The sequence below is a fragment of the Nothobranchius furzeri genome, chromosome 9, assembly GCF_043380555.1.
Source record: "Nothobranchius furzeri strain GRZ-AD chromosome 9, NfurGRZ-RIMD1, whole genome shotgun sequence".
Taxonomy (NCBI): Eukaryota; Metazoa; Chordata; class Actinopteri; order Cyprinodontiformes; family Nothobranchiidae; genus Nothobranchius; species Nothobranchius furzeri.
This window is the reverse complement of record NC_091749.1, coordinates 36,179,097-36,201,178: the sequence shown is the minus strand read 5'-3', so window position 1 is coordinate 36,201,178 and position 22,082 is coordinate 36,179,097. Positions and strand designations below refer to the sequence as shown.

General features: G+C 40.7%; 1 protein-coding gene across 2 annotated transcripts in view; it reads right to left on the bottom strand.

Moving 5' to 3' along the window:
- The window catches only part of gpc6a (glypican 6a), a 290,648-nt gene that overhangs the window by 102,324 nt on the left and 166,242 nt on the right, over nt 1-22,082 (bottom strand). For both annotated transcript variants that reach the window (XM_054731829.2, XM_054731830.2), the window contains exon 3: nt 7,164-7,555. In XM_054731829.2, coding sequence (XP_054587804.2) covers nt 7,164-7,555 — 392 coding nt within the window. The remainder of the gene's footprint in view (nt 1-7,163; nt 7,556-22,082) is intronic.

The window sequence follows — 22,082 nt, the reverse complement described above, 5'->3', positions numbered from 1 at the left end:
AGGGTCCAAATCCCTGCAATCTTCTCTGAGCAGGTCTTAATGTGGCTGGACTGTGTTTTAAGTACATCCAGAATAAAACTCTTAATGGTCATCATAAACCGTAAGCCACAGAGATCCTCCTCTTAATCCAGGATCGAGGTTCAGGAAAATGTTGAGTGCAAGGCGAGTGAAATCCCATTTTATGGAGTGATATCTCTCGTTCCCCAGCTTCCATGCACGCAGAGCTGTCTGCTGGCAGTAATTATGCATGGCTCATCACTGTCAGCGCATCATCCTGTTCTAAAGTAAAAGGTAGAATTCAAATGACAGATGGTTAAAAGCATTCGTTTTGCAGAAAAGCCACATTTTGTCCGTTTGAATACTTTGGTTTAAGTAAAGTTGAAACCTTAACGATGAAAAACCTGAGCCTAAACCTTGATTATGGCTTCTTAGACTCGGTCACCACAAACAGTCTACAAGACTTCAAAAAGCGTGTCAAAGAAAATAAAGTTCTGCATTTATTTTTATTTTAGGAACTTACTTATACTGTGATTTATGTTTCTGACAGGATTTTTCTGTCCCCATTTTTAAAATACAAGAAAAAGTAGACTAAACAGACTTGAAGTAGCTTCTTGGTTGAGTCGCTCACAGTGAATGAAAGTACAGAGGTTAGTTTGAAGGCCAAGGCGATCACATCAGCTACTTTTCATGTTGGTTTGTTGGTTGTTCACCAGCCTGACAGCTTACAGCAAAACCACACTGCTTCCTGGCAGCGCTTTATAATTGATGAGGAAAAACAGATTATGGGATTTGATCCAGAAAAGCTGCTTCCCTTTCAGGCCGACAGCAGATCCTATAGATAGGCTCCTTTTCATTTATTTTACCTGTTTGGTTTAAAATATTTGTCATAAAAAAGGTAAATGTTTTGCTCACTGGCAAGAAAATTATAATGAGGTTGGATAAGAAATAAATGTTGTTTTGACTTGCACACTCACTAATATGTGTGTGTGGGTGAAGAGGAGTCCTTCAAATGCAGACTGAGCCACATTATATATTGATACTTTAAACATGACTTATTTTGTGTTTTAGAGACTCTTATTGCATACTTTAGATTGTGACTGTATTCCTGACTTCTACCTTGACATAAATTGGGTTTTACATAAATAAAACATGTGAAACAACTTGAAATTTATGGTTATTGTGTCATAGTCAGTCACTGCACCAGAAAGAAAACAAAACAACAACATTATTGCCTGAACAAAATAAAGAATTTCCCATTTTAATGTATTCATGGAGAAATAAATCTATACCTCCATCTTTTAAAACGCCATTCTTTTTTTCTAGTATGTGGATTTAAAGGTGCGAGAAGTCCGCCTACAATACATCTCCAGTGGTCTCTAGTAGGAACACATGCCTTGTAAGTCGTACTCAGGAGGAGAATATATTGGTGCACCATTACCAGGAACTAGAAGTGAGCCGCATCACAGCTGAGCTTCAGATGGCAGAATTTGGAGCCTCTGATTGGATAACAGCAAATTGGCACTACCACTGACTTGCAATGTGGATGTTTATCTGTGTGATGAGTTGCTAATGCTAACAGTTAGCTTCTACTAGTTGAGACATTCTCTGCTGTTTCTTGGGCGTTAACCAACAACAGCCCTCCCCGCATCGTGAGTCAAAACAGGTAAGCCTTGAATGTTAAGTGAAAGTGTGACATAGATCCATCAGGCTTTTCAAATCCTGGAGTTAATGTAGCTAATGTAGGAGATAGGTGTAGGAGACTATTTTCATGTTCAACCTGCATGAAAAGCTCAAGAGTGGCTGATATCCATCCATCCAATTTGGCCGCTTATCTAGGGGCATCAGCCTAAGCAGAGAAGCCCAGACTCCCCCCTTCCCAGCCACTTGGGCCAGCTCCTCCAGGGGAATCCCAAGGTGTTCCCTGTCCAGCTGATAGACAAAGTCCCTCCAGCGTGTCCTGGGTCTTCCTTTAGGTCTTCTCCCAGTTGGACGTGCTTGGAAAACCTCACCAGATAGGTGTCCAGGGGGCGTCCTGATTAGATGCCAGAGCCATCTCAACGGGCTCCTCTTGATATGGATAAGCAGCGAGTCTACTCCAAGCCCCTTCCGGATGACCGAGCTTCTCTCCAAGGGAAAGCCCAGACACCCTGTGGAGAAAACTCACTTTGGCCGCATTTGTCACATTTCGAGGATGTTTAGGACCCAAATATGCAGATACCCAGGAGGGCACGAGGCAGGAGTAGATATAAAGAAAAAATCCTTTTATTTGAGGATGAACAAAAATAAATCCAAAGGCAGCGAGCCTAAAGTCCAAAACTCCAAAGCAGGAGAAACAAAGCTCACCAAGAGCACGAACAAACGCTGACAGAATACAAACAATGGACTAAGGCTGAAACGATTCCTCGAGTACCTCGAATAATTTGAGTACAAAAAATCCTCGAGTCAAATTCTCTGCCTCGTGGATTCGTTTAATTCATATTTAATTAATTCATGGCTTTGCAATCGCCCGGGGCCATGTTTCACCCGGACCGAAATAAGTAACGCACATGCCCACTGGGCTGAATGCACACGCGAGTAGCGAATGTAAGTTAACTTTCTCTTAAGCCATGGCGGACAACGTGGACCCCGGTGGAGTTCTAAAAAGTCACAAAATGTCAAAGGTGTGGGACAATTTTTCACGTCGTAAGGCGGAAAACGTAGTCCAGTGTAAATGCTGTAAAATGGATTTAGCCTACCACAACACCACATCCTCCATGCTGCAGCACCTGTAAATGTCACGTCTGCAAGCGGACTCGGAGCCTCTACAAGATAATGCTTTTTAGCCTGTATTTCTATATATTCTGCAGACACTGTGCGACTTTTTCATTTGTAGCACTCAGTTTTAGCTCACACCATACATCTAGTAGCAACACGTCGAACTTAAAATGTGCTAAAAAATAGCAGTTTTACACAATATGTCGGACTTTTTATTGTGTTATTGATGTCCGTTGTCCCTCGGGGTTTCTGCAGGAGGACACGGGTATTTATGAGTGGCAGAGGAAAACGAAAGAAAGTAAATAAATGTTTTGTGATCAGTATAATTTGACAAAACCACGGCAAACATGCTTTCGACAATCCTTGTTATTGTGTGAGAAAAAAGTGTAGAAATTAAAACGGACGTGTGTTAATAGGGAAACAGCCGGCGAGCTGTTTGCGCATGCGCCGTGAGCGGTTGTGGTTCTGTTTGGGCCGCAGCCGCTCGCAGCGCTACTTCAACAGTTATCCTCCTAGTTTTTGTCTGGCTTGCAGGCTAGCAGATTCTCGCACGAGGGGAAAATCGGCTCAGGTTGTATACTTATTTTTTGCACAGGCATTTGTTTCCTGTGAAGTAAAGTTGAAGTGCTGAAGTTTTGAAAACTAATTTTGAATAAAACTTGAAGAATAACTAGCAATTGCTTGCTCATTTTAAGAGGTCTTTCATAATTATAACATGCTATTTGATATAATGGTTTACAAACACAAAAGGGTAATTTATTAGAGTACTCGATTAATCGAAAAAAAGATTCGATAGAGTACTCGATTACAAAAATATTCGATAGCTGCAGCCCTACAATGGACCGACAAGACACTGAGACAAGACAGGGCTTAAATACACAGGGAGGATGAGAGGGAGATGAGCTGCAGGTGTGTGGGGTGTGGGAGGAGGACCAGGTGAAGGCAATGACTGATCAGGGGAGAAACTAACTTGACCTTAGCCTGGCAAGCCAGACTAAATAAATGTATTATTTAGTCTGGCAACGCTCCATTGACGGCTCTCGGTTGTGGGGCGGGTTCTACCGTTGTCTTTCAAATGATCTCCACATTCCACTGGACAATGAATGTGACATTCTCTTGTTTCACTCTGTTGCATCCTCCCACCCACCAGGCATATAGAGTGCCCCGATTGGCCCATAAAGCGGATAAAGCTCTGTGATTTGTTCACTTAGCAGATAGAGCACCATGATTGGCCCACCATTATGGACCAATCACAACTCTTTATGTGTTTGAAACCCCTCTAGAGAGCTGTGATTGGCTAGCCAGAGTCCTGGTAGGAGCTGTGGAGGTTCCAATGGAGCATGCCTAGACCATTCTTTGCAAAGCAAGAATTTGGTCTAGTTCACTAGGCTAACTTGACCTAAGAATAAAACCTAATACAAAAGAGGAGGAAACATAACTACAGTTCAAAGGGAGGGGAGAAAAATAATAAACACTGATGGGAAAATCATACTAAATCATGAAAGGCTGTAACTAAAGGAAATGACTTGAGAAACCTAGAGGGCTGGAGATCTAGGGGCAAATGGGGAAAACCAGAAGACACATGAGGAAGACGCAGACATGACACATGAGGGCGCTAGGACACAGAAGGGAATCTAGAGAGGATGGAGAAACACCAGGAGGCACATGAAGGAAGGGGCAGACGCAGACCATGACAGCATTTATCTGCAATCCCACCCTTTATAAATATATAAATCAGAAATAACAATAAAAAATGGGTTTGTAGTGTTGCACACCTTTAACTAAACTGTTAAATATTCAACTCTGTTCATAACACAGTCTCTTCTAGATTATCTGTAGCTGGAAGAAGTTCAGCCTCCAGCATAAAACTGACTGAAATTCTTTATCATATTACTTATATCACATTTAGTGTTTTCACCTTCTCACTCTTTTCCATTTCAGTTCAATTCAAATGAGCGGAGCTTTGAGCTAAGAACGAGCCACCGCTCAATCCTATTATGGCTCAAATCTGAACACACTATGAAAACGTAATATTGGGAATTGTGGGGAATAAAAGAAATTGTAGTGTTTGTGTGATATATGATGATTTATGAAAGAAGACATATCTGCCAAACTACAATTTGTCCCTGCCAAAGTGAAATTATATGATAGAAGTTGTAAAACACATGGTTGTAATAATTGAGGAGCAGAATGGCCAATACAAAGTATTTTTCTTACATCACTAGTATTTAGTCAAAGAAAAAAGGTTCCAAATTCTCACTTTTTATCCACATGCATAAATGTGTTGGTTTTCTAATGAAGCTAGTCTGTGCAAACTTTATTTAAAACTAAATCATCACGTCTGGCAGGTCTTTCTTTATGCAGCCGAACACAACAGCAGTTTGTTCCCACGGGCTGCAAACAGCTGTGGTTACATAATGCTTCAGTTTAAACTTTCATGAAAATCTGTTGCATAACTTTATGTGTTTAACATGAAATTATAAACCAGACGTCCAAAACACAGCTGTGTTCTTGAGTGTTTTGTTCTTTTCTATTTTTTTATTTTCTTTTTTGCAGTATCTAATAAACTCTGCTTTCTTTAATTCAGCAATCATTATCATAAAATCAACAGCAGTGAAAAGATATATTTTTTTCATGTGCATATTGTTAAACAATTAAACTGCTAGAGCAGAAGAGACTCAATGGCATAATGTGTGGGGTTATACTTTAATATCCCGTCTCTTTTCTAAAGCTTTACTCTCTCTGGTTGATTTATCTGTAATGTAGAACAAATTGGGTTTAAATTTCCATTTAAATGAATGAAATTTCAAATGTCCAGCTCCCACCTGACTATGCGGAGCTTATAAATACAGACAGTGCCAGGCTTTCAATTTAATCTTTTAATAAGAAGCTGTCTAATTTGTAGAAATACTATAGAAAGCATTGCAAAATGTAACAAAGTGTGTGTGTGTGTCTGTCAAAACATCAGGTAAAATTTGTACTGGTTGATTGGCTTCTTTATGTAAACATGCACAGAAAGGATCGATCAGCATAAATGTTAGTTTTATGATCTTTTCATTTTACGTGTTATTTATTGCATTTACATACTTAGCTGAGTTTTGGGTTCCACTGACAGATTTGTACTTACACTGCCTGGCCCAAACACAAGTCACCAATCAGATTTAACTAAGCCAAAAGGTAGGCGCTTCCTATTGGATAATTAGTGCATGGGCAATTATCTTTCAGCTGGCAACAAGCTATTTAACTCCAACTGGTGTAATGTGTTGCTTCTCATTTCTTAAAAAAAACATGTGGAAAGATGCATCTGGTGGTCGTGGAAAAGATGTTAGTCTGTTAGAGAAAGGTGAAATCATTGGCATGCATCGAGCAAAGAAAACATCTAAGGAGATTGCAGAAATGACTAAAACTGGGTTAAGAACTGTCCAACTTATTATTAAAAACTGGTCTGATGGGTAGAGATGGACCCTGTTCCAGAGTGACAGTGCATCAGATAAGAAGAGAGGCAGATGAAGTGATGCACCCATCATGCCTAGTGCCCACTGTGCAAGCCTGTGGTGGCAGTGTTATGATCTGGGCTTGCTGCAGTTGGTCAGGTCTAGGTTCAGCAACAGGATGTGCTCCAAGAATGAGGTCAGCTGACTACCTGAATATACTGGATGACCAGGTTATTCCATCTTCCCTGATGGCACGAGCATATTCCAGTATGACAATGCCAGAATTCATCAGGCTCAAATAGTGAAAGAGTGATTGAGGGAGCATGAGACACAATTTTCACACATGGATTGGCCACCACAGAGTCCAGACCTGAACCCCATTGAGAATCTTTGGGATGTGCTGGAGAAGTCTTTGTGCAGTGCTCAGACTCCACAATCATCAATGCAAGATCTTAGTCACACATTAGTGCAATACTGGATGGAAATAAATCTTGTGACGTTGCAGAAGCTTGTCGAAACAACACCACTGTGAATATGTGTTGTAATCAAAGCTAAAGGTGGTCCAACAAAATGTTAGAGCGTGCAACTTAATTTTTTTTGTTGGCAACTATTTTTGGCCAGGCAGTGTATTAGCAAACTTCTACCTTTTGCAAATACAAAACAATGGACATCAACAAAAACACCTGCAAATTACCTTAAACAGAAGTCGTACTGAGATTTTGAAGTACTTCTATTTCAATTAATCATTTGCACCTTTCCTGCTGAAATATAATTTTACATTTCCCAAACATGAAATGCAATGCCAAGGTCCTGATCAACCACCCAAATTAGGCTGCTTGTAAGTGAGAACAGACGTTATAAAACATGATATAACCAGCAAAGATTTCTGGCCTTAAAGGGAAAATGATGCTGCTGAAGAAATTGAACAGCAAGGAAAATCTCAGAGTGTCTCAGTGAAAAGAAAATGATGCTCACCTTAGCGACCCTGTTGGCAACCTCCCGGCCCACCATTAGCCCTTGGACAAATGTCCGTGCAGCAATGAATGCCCTGGTAACCTGAGCCTTTAGCTTCCTGGGCACGTCTCCAAAAGGCTTTAGCTGATCTGCGTATTTGGTGATACACTCCAGGTAGTCATCTGTGAAGTGGTACTGGGAATTGAGTAACTGGAACATTCGCTCCAGCAGCCTTAACCAGAAGTCATTCAACATCTCCTCCAGGTTTACGTTGCCCCCTGTGTAGTAGCGCTTCAGTTCAGTGAATAGGTCCTGAAACATCTCAGAGTTCTGCATGTATAGCTTCCCATACGTCTTTGTGAACATACTGTTGAGAGACTTTTCAGAGTTGTCCAGCAGCTCCAAGAAAAACTCTGGATGGATGGATGAATAGTTTGGGGAAAAGAAGAAAGAAAAATGGAGAAAATCAGATTATTAAGCAAATGTTTAAATAGTTTATTTACATGACAAAACGCCTAAAAATAGGAGACTAATTAGGATCTAATCAAATAAGGCTTTTTGAATATATCTTAATTGAATGACTCATTTAATGGTCCTGTCTTCAACTGCAGCAGCAATGAAAAACAGCCAACAATAAGTACTTGATTATGTGAAAGTCAGAGCAGAGCATTAATAATTTAATAGCAGAAATAATGGGCCACAAGGACCATGAATGATTAATGTAAAGGTTTTGATTGCACACTGTAACAAAATATTCATAAGTCTGGGATGCAGAAACCAGTATACATTATCATCCTGGGCACTCGCATCGTTCCCAGTTGCAAGTTTTACACTGAAACTGTGTGTTTGTTCACGGAGGCTGTTGGCATGTGAGACAATAATTGGTTATTCCTTTAGTTTTATGTGCTTTGGATTATTTCAGCAGTCCAAAACAATCTTTTACAGGGAAATAATCACACCAACTTACTTTTTATTATCATATTCACCATTGCTTTATGTTGGGTATCTTAAATCATTCATGTTTTAATTACAACAAAATCAAACTCAATGGAATTTTTTTCCCAAGCTTTTCAAAGAAAAACAAAGATTCACACTTCTGGCCAAACATTGAGACCACTGCTTTCTTTTTCCAGTTTTACCTCAACAGTTCTGACCAAGCACAAGCTCTCTAAAGTTTTTCTGATGAGTTTAGTAACATAAACATCTGTATGGATCAAACTGCATTCTGCACATGCAAAACTAGATGGATGCCTGGAGAGTTTAGAAGCCAAGACAGTGCTTCAAACTCATTATTGTGTTCCTTTATTCATCAGGAATAAACTTTCTATGAATGTGACCAAAACAAAGTACATTATATTTGGAAACAGGAAAATTAATAATGAAATTATTATAAAAAATAAATGGTATTGAAATTGAACAAGTACACACATATACATTTTGAGGAATTATTATAAAACTGAGTTGGAAGCCTCATAGATGATATAAAGTTAAAAATATCAAAAAATATAGGACTTATGAGTAGAATGAGATTTGTCTTAAATATTAAATCCCTTCAGATACTCAATAATTCATTTATTTTACCATATCTGAGCTATGGTGTTGAAACATGGGGAAATAATTACAGAGCAAATATTTATCCTATATATTTACTTCAAAAACAGGTAGTTCGAATAATTTCCCATGCTAACTATTATGCACCAACAAACCCTATCTTTATCCATTTAAAAATTCTAAAATTTTATGATATTATTGACCTGCATACACTGGCTGTAGTATATCAGGCATATCAGGCTCATCTTCCACCTTGTCTCCAAAGGATGTTTGAACCATGGGAAGGAGGATATAGTCTAAGAGGAACTGGGATAAAAGAAAAAGGAATACTAGAACCAATAAAAAAAAAGATGTATCTCAGTAAGAGGAGTGAGTTTATGGAATAGCCTTGAGGAAAGATTAAAAAATGCATGCTTGTTGAAAATATTCAAAAAGAGTTTTAAAAATAGCACCTTACATAATTATCAAGTACACATAAATTAGTTTTGCCACACGTTTATGCCTCTTGATTGATTTCAATTGATTTTGTTTTATTCATCTTTATACCTCTTGATTGATTTTGTTGAAATTAGGATGATGTATGTAATAACTGTATTGTTTACATGTTTATTTACTTTTGATATTTATGACACTGTTGATTTTTTGTAATGATTTCATGGATTTTGTAATGAATTAACGGGTAGGCTTAAATAAGTTTAACTTCAGCCTATACCTTTTCATTCATAAATTATATCTAAAGAAAATGTTTAATTTACAAGAGGAATTTGTACTTTTGATAATTATTATTATGATCTTTATTAGATAATTATTTTCCTTTTCATGTGTTTTATATGTATTGTTATGACAGAAAAATAAATACAAATAATTATTAATCAATTATTATTTTATTTATTTATTTGCTATTATTCCAGCTTTAAGAGAGCACTGCCTTAAAAAAAGTATGTTCTGTGAAGGAACGTGTCAGGTTTTTCCATCAAACAAGTTTTAGTGCCAAACTGGAGATGGCATTGGTTTCTACTGACAAAGGTTTGGCAAAAAACAACAAAAATAAAACCACAACCACCAACAACAGCAGGAAAAATGGAGCTATGTTGACAGCAATTGTTTGCTCAGCCAATCAACTTTAGGTTAAAGGTCAAGTTTACTCCTATTTTAATATGTTTGCATTGGTCTCTAGGTCTCAGGAATGCATATCTTATAAGTCATACTCCGGAGCAAAAGGCTCTGGTGCGCCTGTTTGAGGACATAATAAGCTGGAGGAGAAAGTAGCTTCAGAGTGCAGAATTTAGTCTTATTTCCTGATATTTGGACATCTTGCCTCAGACTGGACAACTGCAAGGCAACTCAACCACTGACTCAGTTTGCTTTGCAATTTTGATGTTTTACCTCCACAAATAACACAAACCTGGATGAACTTCTGCCATGTGGTGGAGTTGCTAATGCTAACAGGTAGCTTCTTCTACGTTCTCTGCTGTTTCCTGGAGGCTGAATCAACAACAGCCTTCCCCATCATGAGTCAAGATGGGGGAAAGTTTTCTATTTTCTATCAATGTTAATGCAGGAGATAGGTGTAGGAGACTATTTTCATGTTCTGCCTGCATGTTAAAATCATAGTTACTGTTCATTTTCAAATGATAATAATTCAAAAATGGTTTCTCAAATCCTTTTTAGAAGACACACCATGACAGCAAATCAGCATAAAACTGAAGCCACAGCTTTTGCGGTAGTAGCTGGTAGTAATTTTACTGCAACGTCAGACTTTTGAATGTATATTACACCTTGGCACAACAGAAAGTGGCATCATGATCACGTGATGAGTTATGTCTGAGCTCCAGCTCGCTAACTATATTGAATAAAAGTAAATGTATGAAAGTATGTTTAGTTTTTGTTAACAGAGTCAGCTGAGAGAAAAACTGGAGCGATCACGAGAGGCTGCACGGGGACTGTGGAGGACAGACACCTTTAGGAGCGACATGTAAAAAACTTAATGAGCGCGGCTTTGATTGCAGTAAAAAGCAAGTTAGGTTCAAGAAACGGAAGTCTGCAGCAGAGCAGAGACCGCCCCCATAGCCCCCCTTTATACCACCATCACGGGATCTCTAGTAAAAAGGATATGATTGTGCCACATTACTGCCACGGTCTGACCACTTCTAAACAACCTAAGGCTCTCTGATGCTGGCTCAGCGTTGCGGCAAATTAGCGGTGTTGATTCCTAAAAGAGGCTAAAGACAAGCTTAGGGACAGTAGCATCCAAATAGAAATGTAAAATGCTTTGTTTAACAACTGAGTTATTTTTACTTCATTTCAGACACACATTCCACGCTTAGAATATTTTATAATCTGGTATCTCAGGAAAAAATAAGGCAGATAGAATGATCTATGTAAATAAACTATCTACGCTCAGTGATCTACAGAATTCCAAAAGCAACAGATGATGAATCAAACATTTCCTGTGACAGTCGGGTGGTTTTGTTTGACTGTTTAAATGTGGAAATGCAAATCAGTAATTTTAAAACCAGCTTTAGCAACAGCCTGAACGTCTTAGTGGAAAACATTCAGTTTGGGCTTCCGATCCACTGACAAATTTAAAGGCATTAGCTAACCTCAACCTTTTGCAAAGAGTTTATTTAACTGTGAAGTAGACAAAAAAAAGACGAACAAACTGACAGCAGCGTTGAGGAAGGTAGAGTGTCTTAAGCACGGATCAAACTGTACGATTTCTGGCCGTCTTAGCCAAATTCCTCGTAGGCAGTATAATCGTGTAAAAAAACGGTGAATGTGAGGGTGATTTGCAAAACTGTGGTTGTCCAGTCTGACCAGCTCTGCGAGGATGGCTCAGTAGCGGTTTGCTGCAGGGGGACAGGGGAAGCTCCGCACTATGACAGCCGGTTGCAATCTGTAATCGGAGCGTAGAGCTGCAGAGCAGTGAGAAAGAAATTATGGTAAAAGTTTCGATATGGCAGCGATCTGTGACAGATTGTAACTTCTCTGTAGTTTAGTGGATTTTATGTATAAAGGAGGATGGGAAGGATGAACGTCCAGCAGACAGATCAGCTGTTGAGCTAGAAGATGGGAAAACGAGACCTGCAGCCAGAGTCTGAAGGGAGGGTTTTAAAAACTAAGATTCCTCTCTGAGGAAGATGAGTTGGGTCATGAGCTGACTAAAAATAAGTGTTTTTATCTTTTCAGGTTTGTTTTGGTTAGCAATCTGCTTAGTGACATATGCTTTACTCATCAGCTCAAACCTTTATGACCTTGGACCACGGTTTTCCAGGTCTCAACCCTTCAAAATGTCCCCAAAGAGCTTCAGCTATGAGTTTTGTCCCTTTACACCCCAACTCTATTTGCTTAATCTAAAAGGCTAGCTTATCCTGAGCTATCTCTGTAGTTATGCTGCTATAGGCTTAGACTGCTGGAGGACATACTGACTACTTTCCACACTCTACTTTCCTCTACCACCACTCTCTAATTGCATTACTTCCTGGTATTTCCCTGAATGAAGTGAACTGTATTGGGATGTTTACTTTGTAAAAAGTGCCTTGAGATTGTCAGGATCTGGGGTGAGTCTGCACATTCTGATAATCAGCCTCAAGTTGTTGCAGGGGGGCGGCTCCGGAGAGCGGCCAGCTGCTGTGCTTTTCCCCATCGCCTGCCAGCTTTTATAAGGAGCTGGAGATCACTTCACCTCGCCGGAAGATTACTCAACTTGGGCAACTCTGCCACTATAGTTACACTCTGCTACAGTTACAGTCCTGTTTCTAGTTTGTACCTTGCTCGTCGCCCGTTACCAGTTTTATGATCCCTCGCCTTGCTCTTCCCAGGATTATCCTACAGACCAACCTCAACCAACCTCAGCCATACTCTGGATCTGTGCTCTGCAGATCTCCCTCCTCCAGCACCTAACCGCTCTCCTCCGCTCACCACCTTGGATTACGTCTCAGGACCACCAATACCTCTGCCGCAGCTCACCCCAGCCCTGCCTACTCCTCCCATGCGCCTAAGCCAGCTCTCTACAGTAAGACTCCTCTAAGACAATATTATTCTACTCCTGCTTCAAGATTCCTCACCTCTGTCTATTCTACAGACCCTCCTCCCTGAAGCGGTGCTCAGCACCTTGGCTACTCACCATCACGTCTGTGCACCCTTAGTTTCCTTATAATAAAAGAGTTGTGTTTTATGTCTCCTACCTCCGTCTCGGTATCATTCTGCATGTCTTGGGTCAGGAAACTTCCCTCAGCCACGACAGAGATGCTCTAGTCGTGATTTGGCACTATATAAATAAACATGGATTGAACTGAATTAACCTCAGATGTTCCTGACACTCCTCAGTAAATTTAGTTTTCCACTCAAGTGACAATTTATTTACTCCATATCATTCAAATATTATTTAACACTGACTAATGTCAGAGCGGTGCTGGCAAAGGCCATAAAGCATGAAGTCCTGTGAGTTTATTACCCAGGAAGTTACACAGTGACATGAATCACATCACTCACTAAGTCATGGGTTTTAAAGGCGGTGCTCCAGCCCCAAATGGGACAAAGAAATATTTAATATTGGCCCACAAGTTGATTTATTTTCAATGTGAATAAAATGTCTCTGCTCTCAAATCTCTGTCCAACTGGTTTTCTACAGGAGCATTTCTAGCTGTGTGAAAAATTCAATCAGGAGGGAAAACATCAGTGTATGTGGTATGCATGTGTAACCCAGAAGCTAGAACCTTAATGAGGTATTAACTAATTGGCTTACTAATATGATCCATCCTCAATTTAGATAAAATATAAAATATAAATTAAGGAAATTAACAATACTAATTAATAGATATCTAATTAACTAATAGATAATTTCATAATGAATTATTGGAAGGGTGAATAACTAAAATAACGAGTTTAATATTAAACATCGGTTAAAACAAGAATCTTGAACATCACTAACAGAAACAGAAGAGGAAAGCTGTATACTATTGGTCCAGGTGGGAATCTGAAATTTCATTGGCTGAGAGAAATAAGTCCCGCCTCCGCGAAATAAAACCGTGCGACGCAGCTGAGCGAGAGGAGAGACAAACGGCTGTGCAGCACGCAGATACAGAAAGCAAAGACTGAGCGGTTAGAGAGAGAGAGAGAGAGAAAAAAAAACAATGGTCGAGGCCGTGAAGAACCCTGATTTGGGTGCCGCATAGATAGAGGGAGAGGCGGACTTGACTCCTTCTAATAAGAGCTAGGAACTTGGAACCAACGCGGTGAGTAAAGAAAAAAGAAGAGAAAAAGCTAACGATGCAACTTAAAAAAAAAAGGAAACTTAAATAGCTTATCAAATTAATTCCATTCTTATAGATTTGTGTGGAGACGACAGAGTGAACCAATCCTCTGTAGGAGGGAACCGTTGGAGCGCGTTGGTGAGTGAATGAGATTAAATTCAGTAAATTATTAAATTCAAAAAGCTAATTACAGCAACCGAGGTGACAGCAGTGGGCTGCTAGACGTTAGATCCCAGGAGTTAACATCTCAAACTACCAGTTAACGGTGGTAGGGCATATAGGAGTTAACGGCTCAAACCGCCAGTTAACGGCGGTAGGGCATATGGGATTCCCAGGAGTTAACGGCTCAAACCGCCAGTTAACGGCGGTAGGGCATATGGGATTCCCAGGAGTTAACGGCTCAAACCGCCAGTTAACGGCGGTAGGGCATATGGGATTCCCAGGAGTTAACGGCTCAAACCGCCAGTTAACGGCGGTACGGCATATAGGATTCCCAGGAGTTAACGGCTCAAACCGCCAGTTAATGGTGGTACGGCCTAGATGTACAAGGTCCTCAGGGGCGTTATAGCTAACGCCATAGAATTAGCAATGCGTCCCTTAACCAAACATTTAATAATAAAAAAAAATAGATAAATAAAAATAAATAAAAGCTAACTGATTAGGGAGGAATTATTTTACAAAGGTGGACCAAAGGACCAGAATTTATATTTTGTTGAATTTTGTTATAGAACATTTTATTTATTTATTTATTTATTTATTTATTTATTTATTTATTTATTGTGTTACAGATATACAAGGTGTCACAATGCTGTATAGAAACACAACTAAATGTATCCTTGTTGTCATGAATGTATTTCTTGTTGAATAGTGTAGAGTAATAGAATCTAACTGAGCCTATTGAGCTGAACAATTGTTGTCATATGTAATTATATTTCCAGAGCTACTGAGAATTATTTTAATAGACAATCAAATTGATGTTATGTTAGTTGAACTGTGAACCCAAACATGATTGGCTATGCCAATAGAGTGAAGCATTTGTTAAGTCTGTAAGACTTTATGCTGTGATGTGACGAGAAGGGTCGATGCCAACTCGCTAACAGTCCTGTTGTTTACAGGCTGGGTTTTTTTTTTCCTTGGGTTTGATCCCGACTCCTATGATCACTCACTTGGAACGAGAACTGGATTTCTTCCTGACGAGGGAGATGGCGAGCCTTAACCACTGAACGAACCAGGACATCTCAAGTAACTGAAGAGCAGACTGCTCTCTTCTGTGAACAATCTCAACGGTGCGGTAGGAAAAAATCGCACCACCGGACTCTGACTTTCACCCCAAGCGTGGGGATTTGACTTGACGCCGGCTGACTTGTGACTCATATGATCAAATCTCATACCGACCATTTTACTATTGTCGATTGTTTTCATCTGTTTTTGTGTGCTATCTTTATGTTATATTTCCCATTATTATTAAAATTTAGTATATAAACCGTTTCATGCTATACCCGTGACTCCAGTCATTCTTAAACAACCTCCAATTCTCCCCGAACCTAATTATTGGCCCATTTGTTTATTTTTTCTTTTAATTATCTTATTGTATCCTGTAATCCGGTTACATAAAACTTGGCGAGCCAGCCAGGAGAATTGTAGAGTTGTTACCTTAGCTAACCATTGACTGACATCATAAGAGTGCCTGGAGGTCACAGTGGTTTGCCATTTTGGCATTATTGGTACTTTTGAGTGTTTTAAAATGGAAGTTGTGAAAACAGAAAAGGTCAAAGTTTCAAATGCTGTTTTAATCAGTGGGTTAACTGATACAGACCTTGATAACGAAGTCTTTGGGTTTATGGAAGGATTCGGACCAGTTAACAGGCGCATTAAGTTACCAAACTGTGATCAGATTATTGTGGAGTTTCAACATGAAGCCACTGTTAAGGAATTAAAGAAACAATGTTTACCCTATGACAAACCTTGTACTAGGAACCCAGATGTTTTCTTTCATATTCAAGACCTAGCCAGCGCGTACAGTCTAGAAACTAGCACATCTGCCACTGATGCCTATCTGTCAGAGCTCAGGGACATAGCTGCGCGTAGCAATCAATCATTTAAAGACCTTCTAATGGAGGAACTGGCAAAAATTGGGGAATCTTTAGGAAGGGATACCCATGCATCTGAACCAGTCACTGAACTAGAGCCAATGCTCCATAGTGACCAACTTACATATTCCCTGCCTTTAACACCAGAAGTTAACTATATGAACAACTCAAAGGACAATTGTCCACCTACAGAGACTGGAAAACAAAACCCTTGCATTCCACCAAATCTTTTAAACACACCTGAGGTTCAGCGAGTTATTGTGGAACACATTGTTAAAAGCAGTGAGGTTATCCCTCCGCCTACTTCACAATACAGACTAAAACCGTTCTCAGGGCGAGTTCCACACCCTTCTTTTGAAACTGACTATGATACTTGGCGTAGTAGTGTAGTGTTATGCATAAATGATCCTTCACTCACCAAGTCCCAAATTGTACGAAGAATCGTGGAGAGTCTGTCAGCCCCAGCAGCGAGCATCGTTAAAGCTCTTAGTCCAAAATCCGACCCGGAAACGTACCTTGAACATCTCGATTCAGCTTACGCAGCTGTCGAAGACGGCGACGAGCTCTTTGCTCGCTTCTTAAACACAAACCAGGATAGTGGTGAAAAACCTTCCGATTACTTTCAGAGGTTATACACCTTGTTAAACCTAGTTATTCAGAGGAATGGAATTTCCTCCAGTGACGCCGACCAGCAGCTGCTCAAGCAGTTTTGCAGAGGCTGTTGGGACAGCTCGCTGATTTCAAACCTGCAACTCGAACAAAAGAAAGACAACCCGCCTCATTTTACAGCACTTCTCCTCAAACTGCGCACTGAAGAAGACAAACAGGCTACTAAAGCAGCACGCATGAAACAACACTTAGGGGCACAACGAACTAGAGTGTATTCAAATGTGCAAACAACATGCTCTCAGAGTAAAAACACTTGTGAACTGGAAATAGATGATAACTGTGATGACTTACGCAAACAAATCGCTGAGCTCAGGAGCCAAATTGCACAGCTTAAGGTTAACAACACAGATAAAAAGGCAAAGAAAACTCAAAAAGAGTCAAAACCCCGTGTGGGGACTAAAATTCCAGATGAGCCCAAACAGATTCAGCAGATAACAGCAGTGGTGCCCAGACCAAAGCCTGGATACTGTTTTAAGTGCGGAGAAGATGGGCACATAGCTTCTAGCTGTAGCAACGAGCCAAATCCAGCACTAGTTGCAACTAAAAGACTTGCTCTTAGACAGAAGCAGCGCGAGTGGGAGATGTCAAAGCCAATTGCTCAGTCTCCTCCTTTAAACCGGTAGAAGCTCCTATCGTGGGACAGATAGGTGCTAAAGTAGAACCAAGTCCCTCTAAGGAAAGGACAGAGAGACTTTTTTGCAAGCCAGTTCATGCTCATTCAGTGCCAAAACTTCCCAAAAGATTAGTGGGTGGGCGATGCACAGCTACAGTCTCAGTTAACAGTGTTGAATGTAATTGTTTACTGGATTCAGGGTCCCAGGTAACCACCATTGCCAATTCTTTTTACCAAGAACACTTACCTGACCTCTCAATTAAACCCATCAGTAATCTGTTAGAAGTCGAGGGCGCAAACGGTCAAGCAGTTCCTTATTTAGGATACATAGAGATAAGTGTCACATTTCCAAAAGAGCTCGATCAGTCTGGACTTGAGTTACCTACCCTTGCGTTAGTGGTTCCGGATATAAGCTCAAACTCTGATACACCACTACTCATTGGCACAAACACACTCGATCCTTTGTATGAGCAATTGTCTGCCAATAACTTACCTGATTCCAAGGCACTCTCTTATGGGTACCAACACGTGCTAAAAGCCTTAGCAGTCAGAAAAAAACAAAGCAAAGATGGACGAGTTGGTGTGGTGAAGCTTCGAGGGAGAACCCAAGAAGTTCTCCCTGCAAATAAAAAACTGTTACTAGAAGGGTTTATGCAACCCAGCCAAAACAAGCATGAGCCTTATGCACTCATTGAACAACCCACCAATGGTTCTCTACCAGGGGGTATAATTGTAGACTGTTGCCTCATTTCCTTACCTTCACATGGTCCATACAAAGTACCTGTTGTACTAAGAAACGAAACTAACCATGACATCACATTACCCACAAACTGTGTGATCGCTGAGTTAGTTAAAGCCGATCGTGTTATGCCATATCCAGAACCTGACAAAAGTGATCAGAAAGTACTTGCGGCGTGTAGTTCGCAGCAACAGACTTCACCTTCAAACCCTCCTCTCAGTTTTGACTTCGGTACTTCGCCCTTGTCCGAAGAATGGAAAGGGAGGATCACCAACAAACTTAACACTTACTCCGATGTGTTTTCGCACCACGATCTTGATTTTGGTCATACACAACAGATAAGACATCACATCAACTTAAAAGACGAGACCCCATTCAAACAGAAATCTCGGCCGATCCATCCACATGATTATGAAGCCGTGAGAAAACATTTGGAAGCCCTCTTGGAAACCGGTATAATAAGAGAGTCGGAGTCTCCATTTGCCTCACCAATAGTGGTAGTTCGGAAAAAGAATGGTGAGGTACGTCTATGTATAGACTATAGAAAGCTTAATCTGCAAACCATTCGCGACGCATATGCCCTGCCTAACTTGGAGGAGTCCTTTTCTGCTCTCGCTGGATCACAGTGGTTTTCTGTGATGGACCTCAAGTCAGGTTACTATCAAATAGAGATGTGTGAAAAGGATAAACCTAAAACTGCTTTTGTTTGCCCGTTTGGGTTTTATGAATTTAACCGTATGCCACAAGGAATAACAAATGCTCCAAGCACTTTCCAACGGGTTATGGAAAAGTGTATGAAGGACATTAATCTGAAGGAAGTGTTAGTTTTCCTAGACGACTTGATCGTCTTTTCCAACTCCTTGGAAGAACACGAAACCAGACTTTCTCACGTTCTTGAACGGCTTAGAGAATACGGACTCAAGCTATCACCAGATAAGTGTCGTTTTTTCCAGACATCTGTGCGTTATCTTGGACATATAGTATCTCGAGATGGCATAAAAACCGATCCAGATAAGGTGGAAGCACTCAAAACATGGCCGAAGCCTCAGACTTTGAAGGAACTCCAATCTTTCTTAGGATTTACCGGTTATTACCGACGCTTCGTTAAAGATTACTCAAATATTGTCAAGCCACTAACATCTCTCACGGCTGGTTATCCACCCAAACGGAAAAACTTTAAAACACCACCATGTAGATCAAAGTACTTGAACCCCAAAGAACCCTTTGGGAATCGTTGGAGCCAAGACTGTGAGAAGTCCTTTCAAACTATTATTGAAAAACTTACCACTTCGCCAGTTCTTGGCTACGCTGACGCAAAACTCCCATATCTAGTACACACAGATGCTAGTACGACCGGACTCGGTGCAGCGCTATACCAAGTGCAAAACGGTGTCACACAGGTAATCGCTTATGCAAGTCGCGGTTTAAGCTCCAGTGAAACTAGGTACCCTGCGCACAAGTTGGAGTTTCTAGCCTTAAAGTGGGCCATAACAGATAAGTTTCATGACTATTTGTATGGGAACACATTCACTGTCATTACTGATAATAATCCGTTAACTTACCTCTTAACAACGGCAAAACTCGATGCAACGAGCTATCGTTGGCTAGCTGCGTTGTCCACCTATAATTTTGACATCAGATACCGTGCAGGTACACAGAACGTTGACGCGGATGGCCTGTCTAGGAGGCTGCATGATAAACCTGAAGACAACTCAAAATTCACTGAGGAATGCCAACGACTAGATGAGTTCCGATCTCATCTTTTATCCTCTGTCAAAGAAGTCGAGCTTCAACTTCAAGCCGAAGCAGTGAAGGCAACATGCCAAAAGCACATGGTCTTGGATGAGGCTGATTCTCCTTGTGGTTTAGTTCAGTCACTTGCCATGTCTGCAGCGGCCATTCCAGACCTATTCCAGTTGGAAGACAATAGTGACAGTTTCTTTGCTGTGCCCAAGTATAACCATGCTGACCTTGTCTCCTTGCAGAGGAAAGATCCAACCATTGGCCGAGTCATTCAGCTGCTTATGACTGACAATAAACCGCCAACTGATACTATTGCAGAACCCCCGGTGGTTCTTAACCTTTTGAGAGAGTGGAAACGGTTTGAGTTTCAAAATGATTTACTGTACCGGAGACGCCAATTAGGACCAGAGACATCATTGCAGTTAGTCTTGCCTGATTCATTACGTTCAACAGTCATGCAAAGCCTACATGATGATATGGGGCATCTTGGGGTTGAACGTACGACAGATCTCATTCGGTCCCGTTTTTACTGGCCAAGAATGGCTAGTGATATCGTAATCAAAGTTAAAACTTGCGAAAGATGTATCCGTCGGAAGGCCCTCCCTGACAAAGCTGCTCCAATGGTGAGTATTACCACCACCAGACCTATGGAGTTAGTTTGCATGGATTTTCTCTCCATAGAACCAGACAGTAAGAACACTAAAGATGTCTTAGTGATTACAGACCATTTTACAAAGTATGCAGTGTCCATCCCAACCAAAGATCAGAAAGCCACCACCGTCGCGAAGAACCTGTGGGAACATTTTTTAGTCCACTACGGGTTTCCTGAGCGTCTTCATAGTGATCAGGGACGGGATTTCGAATCACGTACAATCAAGGAACTTTGTTCTTTACTTGGTATCCGTAAAGTCAGAACGAGCCCTTATCACCCTCGTGGCAACCCCGTTGAACGGTACAATCGTACATTACTCAGCATGTTGGGAACTTTACAAGCCACTGAGAAACATCACTGGCGCGATTTTGTAAAACCACTTACTCACTCGTACAATTGTACAAAAAATGACGTGACGGGATACTCTCCCTACGAGCTAATGTTCGGTAGGCAGCCTCGGTTGCCTATAGATATTGCCTTTGGGTTACCGCATTTGAACAAGCCCTCTATAACTCATTCTCAGTATGTTAAAGAACTGAAGAGTCATCTGGAACAGAGTTATGACATTGTCATAAAAAACTCTCAAAAAACAGCGAGGAAGAACAAAGAACGGTTCGACAGAAACATTCGTGAGTCCACACTAGGTGTGGGAGATCGTGTTTTAGTCCGAAATCTTCGCTTAAGAGAAAAGCATAAATTAGCAGACAAATGGGAGCAAACAGTGTATATAGTTCTCAAACAGATGGAAAACTTGCCAGTATACACTGTAAAACCAGAGAACGGAGAAGGACCCAACAGAACACTCCACAGAGATCTTTTACTGCCTTGTGGTTTTCTCTCTTCATTAGAAAATGAAACAGAACGCGTTACGAAACCTAGCAGACCTCATACAAGACAGAGTTCAGCCTTAGAACCTGACCCAGATGAGCCACTTGACGAAGAGGTAGATGAGTTTTATTACTCTGATCTTCCACAAGTGCTAAACCGACCATCCTATCAAATAGCGGTCACCTTGCCAAATAGGGAACTCATAGCAGATTCAGGACCGGTAAATAATATTCAACAACAAAACACACTATCCTTACACACAGGGGATCGCAAGGAACCAACCTTAGCTGGTAATGAAAATGCTGAATTGTCCTTACTTGACAAAGGCATCAACACCGAAACATTCTTACCTGACAGAATGAGTGAAACTGCGACATTCTTACCTGAAAGAGTGAAAGAAGCAGCAACATACTTACCTGAAAAAACGAAAAAAAACGAAGTATACTTACCTGACGTAGAAACGGGGGATGAAACTAACACAAACCTACCTCAATTGGATGGTGTCCTAAAGTCGCAGCAATGTGATGTAAGTTTTGAACCCATCATACACGATCAGACACATACATCTGAAAAGACCAAAGTCTTAGAGAATAGCTCATCAGCTCTGTCGGAAACAGAGAGCTCACTTCGTCCTGTCTCAGTTGAGAATCAAACCGAAACGGATGAGCATGATACTGTGCAACCAGAGATGTATGTCAGGAGATCTGAACGAAGTAGTCAGCCTCCTCAAAGACTAACTTACTCTCAATTGGGCAATCCACTAGTGACCGTAGTTAGGTCCCTTTTCCAAGGACTTAATA